Source organism: Lissotriton helveticus, chromosome 1_1, assembly GCF_964261635.1.
Source record: "Lissotriton helveticus chromosome 1_1, aLisHel1.1, whole genome shotgun sequence".
NCBI classification, from domain to species: Eukaryota; Metazoa; Chordata; class Amphibia; order Caudata; family Salamandridae; genus Lissotriton; species Lissotriton helveticus.
Window position 1 is genome coordinate 1,186,746,217 of NC_136057.1, and position 6,000 is coordinate 1,186,752,216.

The 6,000-nt window shown below is 45.0% G+C and overlaps 1 protein-coding gene across 1 annotated transcript in view; it reads left to right on the top strand.

Annotated features, from left to right (window-relative positions):
* Nucleotides 1-4,055, top strand: part of PSMC2 (proteasome 26S subunit, ATPase 2) — a 116,867-nt gene extending 112,812 nt beyond the window's left edge. Inside the window, exons 11-12 of the mRNA XM_078679460.1 lie at nucleotides 3,539-3,635; nucleotides 3,742-4,055. Of these exons, the coding sequence (XP_078535586.1) occupies nucleotides 3,539-3,635; nucleotides 3,742-3,899 (255 nt within the window). The 3' untranslated portion in view covers nucleotides 3,900-4,055. The remainder of the gene's footprint in view (nucleotides 1-3,538; nucleotides 3,636-3,741) is intronic.
* The last annotated feature ends 1,945 nt before the right edge of the window (nucleotides 4,056-6,000 follow it).

Here is a 6,000-nt window from a genome sequence, read left to right on the forward strand (position 1 = left end):
TGTGAACCCATCACTTGGCCGCTCCCTACCCCCATACCGACTCCTGCTCCACGCAGGTTCCAGGAGTGTCATCACCATGGATTCCACTGACGCCAGAAGACAAAGTGCCCATTGTGCTCTCTGACCTTCGAGTCTGTGCCGCTCTAACCTCGACTGAGGCCGCACGCTTTTTCTGTTGAAATGCAACCATCTCCATCTGACTTGCATAGTGTCCCACCTCCACAGGGCAGATCTCACACGCTACATTTCTAGTTTGGGACGGATTCAGATAATAACTATGATGCAGGAGATGAAATCGGCCAATAATATGAAAACTAGTGTGATGACCTCAGAGATACCCTCCTGATTCCTGCCTTGTCTCGCCCTGAGGACCTTTCCCTGAAGAACGTTTCCTTTGTAATGGTAATGCGGAGGGCGGCAAAGGTTCTCAGCCTCCAGCACCCCTCCTTAGAGGTCAAAAACAATTTCCAGATTTAGGTACTCCAGCCGGGGCAAACCATTACTGATCCCCTACTACCTTTCAATGAGGCGCTTACTGATACCCTCCTAGGGGCTTGGCCAAACCTTGCTGTGGCCCCTCAGCAAATCATCAAATTGCAATGTGCTGCTCACTGTCCCCCGGTGACCTCACCTTTTTGTCTTAGCACCTCTCTCTTGAGATCTTGGAGGTGTCAACTTCCATCAGTTGAACAAATCCTAATACTTGTCCAACTACTCCCTCAGATAGGGAGTCCAAAAGGGTAGATACCTTTGGGATTTTCTACCACTAGGTTGGCCCCCGAGTCTGAATTGCCAGTTGCCTGCTGGGCCACTGTTACCATGCCCTTTGGGATTCGGTAGCTCAAGTCCCGGAGGACCTTCAAGATGTCCTAACCCAAGCCGTACAGGGCAGCTATGACGCTGCTAAATTCAAACTCCATTCTGGCCTTGGTTTCCATTGGACGAGCCATTGGCACTAGTGTTGAAATCTGTCGCCAGACGTAGTTTTGAGGTCGACAGGCTTTTCAGGTGCTGTCCACTCCTCTCTTAAGGACATGCGTTTTGACGGGACTCATCTGTTTGGGGACCAGGCAGATTCCACTCTGGAGTGCTTAAAAAGAGCAAGGCTACAACACGCTCCCTTGGCTTATCTGCCCCTTTTCCCCAGGCGCATCCACCTTGCACTACCTTTTGCAGGTCAGTAGAGATGCTCCATACCACCAGCCTCCGCAGGGTGAGCAGCAGTGCTGATGCCATGGTACTTACCAACCCCTGAGTTCAGGGATAGCTTACCAGTCAGTCTACTGAATGTGGCCCCACCTACCAAACTCCTTTAGGTTGTTTGGTAGGAGCATAGCCGCCTGGTTGTAGGCAGGATTCAGTGATTCTTAATGGGTTGGCGGGCCATAATATCAGACAGGTGGGTCCTGCAAATTGTCCAGCAGGGGTACGACCTACCCTTCATAGCGGTTTCTGCCGCTCATTCCACTGTCCCCAGAATGACTGAAGGGGGAACATCTGTCCGTCTTAAGCCAGGAAACTGAGGCCCTTTTGGCCAAAGGGCTATGGAGATATTGCCTGTGACAGAAGTTGGTTGGAGCTATTATTCCTGCTGCTTTCTAGTGTCAAAGAAAGGATGGAGACCGTTGTCCCGTTTTAGATATGTGCCCTCTCAACGCCTTCCTCTGGAAGGACACATTTGAATGCTCACCTTGACCCAGGTCTTGTCTGCCTGTGACTCTGGAAACTGGATGGTGCCGTTGGATTTGCATGATCCCTATTTCTATATACCTGTCCTGCAGGCCCATTGGTGCTACCTGCTGTTCGTGGTGGGACAGGAGCAGTTTGCTGTGCTCACCAGTGTCCCTTTGGTTGTCTCTAAAGTGTTGGCTGTGGTAGCAGCACCTCTTCAGAGGTCAGGGGTCCTAGTCTTCCACTACCTTGTTAATTGCTGTTGAATGAAGGCTTGCCCCAGGCAGTCGAACACCACCTCCAGACTATGACGAACCTCCTGTCATCTTTGGAGTTCACTATAAATGTGCCAAAGTCACTCCTGACTCCTTCTCAGATGCTCCCTTTTTTTGGAGCCATTCTGGACACAGTTTGGTTATGTGCCTTACCCCCAGAACGTGCGGGGCATTCAGGCTATAAGCTTGTTTTTTTTGTTCTGTGAATTGCACTCTGTCCATTAAAAAGATCCGGAGTCTATTAATCTACACACTGGCCAAAGCTCAACTTGCTGTTGGAGCTCTGTGTCTAGAAGCATGGACAGCTACGAAAGCAACTGACGTCCGCACACTGGTGTGGCACCTATTTGGCGCTGCAGGTCCTTTCCAAGTCGGAATGGTGTCAGTGCTGAGCTGCATGCCGCCGCCTCCCACCGCCTAGAGTCTCTACTACAAAGAGCTTTCCCGAAGGTAACTAACTTGTTCTTCTCCGAGTTACCTCTTTAATTTTCTGGGATCTTTAAACTGTCTTCCTTTTTCCTGCCCTGTTGCTCGCAGGAAGGCATTAAATACCAAACAGTTTAAACAACAGTTGGAGTTCCTTGAGCATTTATGAGAGTATTCTGTTTAAAGGGTGAATATATTTGGAGATTAATCTGAGCAAGAGAGTGGAAGATCATTGACATATCTTTAATAAATCTTTGGGTACTTAGTTTTATTCGTTAGGGCTTAAGACTTGTGATGCCTGGCGCATCCTACTAATTTCCCATGCCTGCCTAATTTCATGGCTCTTTACTGCGACCTGTCTTTGATACCGTCTGTAAAACATGACTCTTCTGCATTCTGCGCATGCTCTTCTGATACCTTCTGTTGCATCCCTCACCCATCCTGAAGGGATTTGCCAGCAGAGATGATTGTGCATACTTTGTTTTATAGACTTGCTCTGGTACCTAGGGTACATGACCAACACTAGGAATTCCATTCTCATTGGTGATTGTTTGAAATGGATAACAAACAACAAGGCTTTCAAGCCATCTTTGTGTCAAGTGACTGAACTATTCATCTTGATTTGGCGCTTTGCTGCCAGACCCGCAAAGTGACTCCACGGGTCGGCTGTCTAGTTAAATGCTTGTGTGGTGGGCACGCTTGTATCTGTTTTATCAGAGATGTTCACAGCCTTTTTAAACACTAAAGAAACCTTACAGGAAGTCCACAGAGCAGATATCTTTAAAGATCCAAGTACTCACAAGAGAATAATTAAACATCTAGGTCTTATTTCCCCCCCTCTACATGAACAAACTCAATTCGCATGCTTTGTTTTGCCTTATGTTTACGGTCTAGTTTATTGGTGCTCATTAATGATAAAACTGTAATGCTCTCCTAGCTCCTGAGATAGGACAACGTTAAATATAGTCAATGACTGCGACTATTGTATGCTTTGCTAATATCGTTGAGATTTTCACTGACATGTAAGGTGTGATGTCAGAAACAAAGCGGATATATTTGCTTTAGGAAAAAAATCATGACTGAATTTTTGTGGTATTGGGAGCCCTAGGAACCTATTTTGATCACAGAATATTCTGTGCCTTAAACAATGTTTTTGTGCATCTTAGGGTCGGACTCACATCTTCAAGATCCACGCCCGCTCCATGAGTGTCGAGCGAGACATTCGCTTTGAGCTGCTGGCTCGACTCTGCCCCAACAGCACCGGTAAGCCTGCTTATGATCCATGGATTTTCCCCGTCGCTTTATTTTCGTGAAATCGAACTAAACTTAACATGTTTTGTGTTTTTTATTTTTTTCTCCTGTTTCAAAGGCGCTGAAATCCGAAGTGTGTGCACAGAGGCAGGAATGTTCGCTATTCGTGCCCGTCGAAAAGTGGCCACCGAGAAGGACTTCCTCGAAGCTGTCAATAAAGTCATCAAATCGTATGCCAAGTTCAGCGCCACGCCCAGATACATGACCTACAACTAAACGCAGCCGAGAGCTCTTCAGGAAAATAACTTCAGAAAGTGGTTTTGTATTTAGGGTCACTGCGTGTGCAAGGGATCAAAAATGTCACTTTTCATGTTCTTGTATTGTGCAGTAACGAGAAGTTATGTAGTCAATAAAATATTCTAATATGACTGACTGGATTTGAGTGTGGCGTTGTTTTTCCCGCTTCAATGTGCGCGGTTCTTCCTTTCTTTACAACTTTCTTTCATTTTTTTCGTTCTTTTATAAAGTTAAGAGAGCAGCATCTAAGGATTAACCCTCACACTGGGTTACCCATTAATACTCCTAGTAAGTTGATTGTTATTTTTCTGAATTTTCAGTTTTTTCCAGTTTTCTTAGAAAAATACCTTGATGCTTTCCGCTTTAGAGAGGTCTCTTGGATTTCTACTACAGGGTACCATACTGACAACGAGCATTGGCAAAACTAATAAGCCTGGCAAACCTGTGTTCTTCTTCCCCCCCCGAACATTTGTAATATTATTAAAAATGGAAAAGTAATAAAAGTAGAAAAATACAAATGTCTAAATGGGTATGCACATTTTTAGAAAACATTTTTAAAAAATTACTTACCGCAAAATGAAATGAAAGCAGAGACTGGCCTACAGCTCTTGGCACTGAAATGGACTACTTTCTAGGTGGATGTGTACGCATGCAACTATAAAGAGGTGTAACTGCTGTAGTTTGCTGACCCATTGCCCTCTTTTTTGTATTTTTTTAAAAAGATTACATGAGTCTGGTGAAAAACTAAAGCTAGTATCTAGGCCAGACCTTTAAAGGTAGCCAATAACTCGTGGTCACTTACCAAATACAAAATCAGCCTAAACATAATATGATGAAGGAAAAGGTTTAATTTGATTGTCACTGCAAATCACGGATAATAATAGGGCAGGATTTCCAGCTTGTGTGTCCATGAGGCGCAGCTAGGCTAGATTTTCAGAATAGCTGCCCCTGGTACAAATACTTCTAAAATGTTTGCGTGGTTATTACTTACAAAGTGAGAAGTCTGCCATGGATCTGGATATTGTGAAACCATTTTGGAAACTCCTGCGCAGTAGTCTAAAGATGCCTTAAAACATCTGTATTTGTGTACAATAAGCTCATTACTGCTCGATCGGGTTGTTAATACTTACTATGGCAAATAGAAAAATCATCTCATTTAGACCACACTTTTAATAATTGAACATTTTTTTAGCATCTAATAATTCCTTTCCTTGAAGGTAGTAAATTGACAGACTTCTCCTGCATGATTTGCACGTTTTTGGAAGAAATAGCAAATGATTTTGAAATTATGCAGTGTGCCCAGTAAAAGGTAAATTGTAGTACCACACTTAATTGCACTGAAAGATGTACCCAGGAAGCTTTCTGGTGACTTGCAGGAGGAAGAAGAATTGGGACAGCAAGCAACTTCAAGAGTTAGGGGGGTGCGGGGCTTGCTGTTACTGTATAACACATTGACTTAAGCAATCGCCCACAGGAGTTTGTGAAATAAAATATAAGTTAAACATTCAGGACATGGCCTGCGAGCTACACCATCAGTGCTAATACTGCGCGTTGCACTTCTGCCCTGCATGCATTTAGCAGCATGCGGTCACCCTGGATGTTGGCTTCTGTTATGTTATGTGGATGACACACAGTCATTGGCATGGCCTCGCAATGCTCCATTGAATGTAAAGAGAAAGGACAGCCCCTTTTTGCAGCTTGAATCTTTTCTGGATTTACATGCTAGTCATTATTCCGCCCTGAACGCCGCACAAATTACCGGCCCTTTAGACCACTTCATCTCCAAAACCAATGAGGTCATTGACCAAAGCATTATCCTGCTGGAGCGCAGGGTCTCCCGAGCTCTGGCAATAGCGAGAAGGTCATCATTGGGCCCGCTCGCCGCTGCTCAAACTCCTACACAGCGGGGGTTAACTGTGCCTTTACTTTCGCCCTCCACCGATACTGCAGAGATACACGCCGTTCCTGGCACAGTGGACCTCTCGGTTACTCAGCTTTCCCTCGATTCACATTCGACAGAAGACCTGGAAAATACGCCAGACCTACTTCATTATCAAACACAAAACGATCACATTGAAAT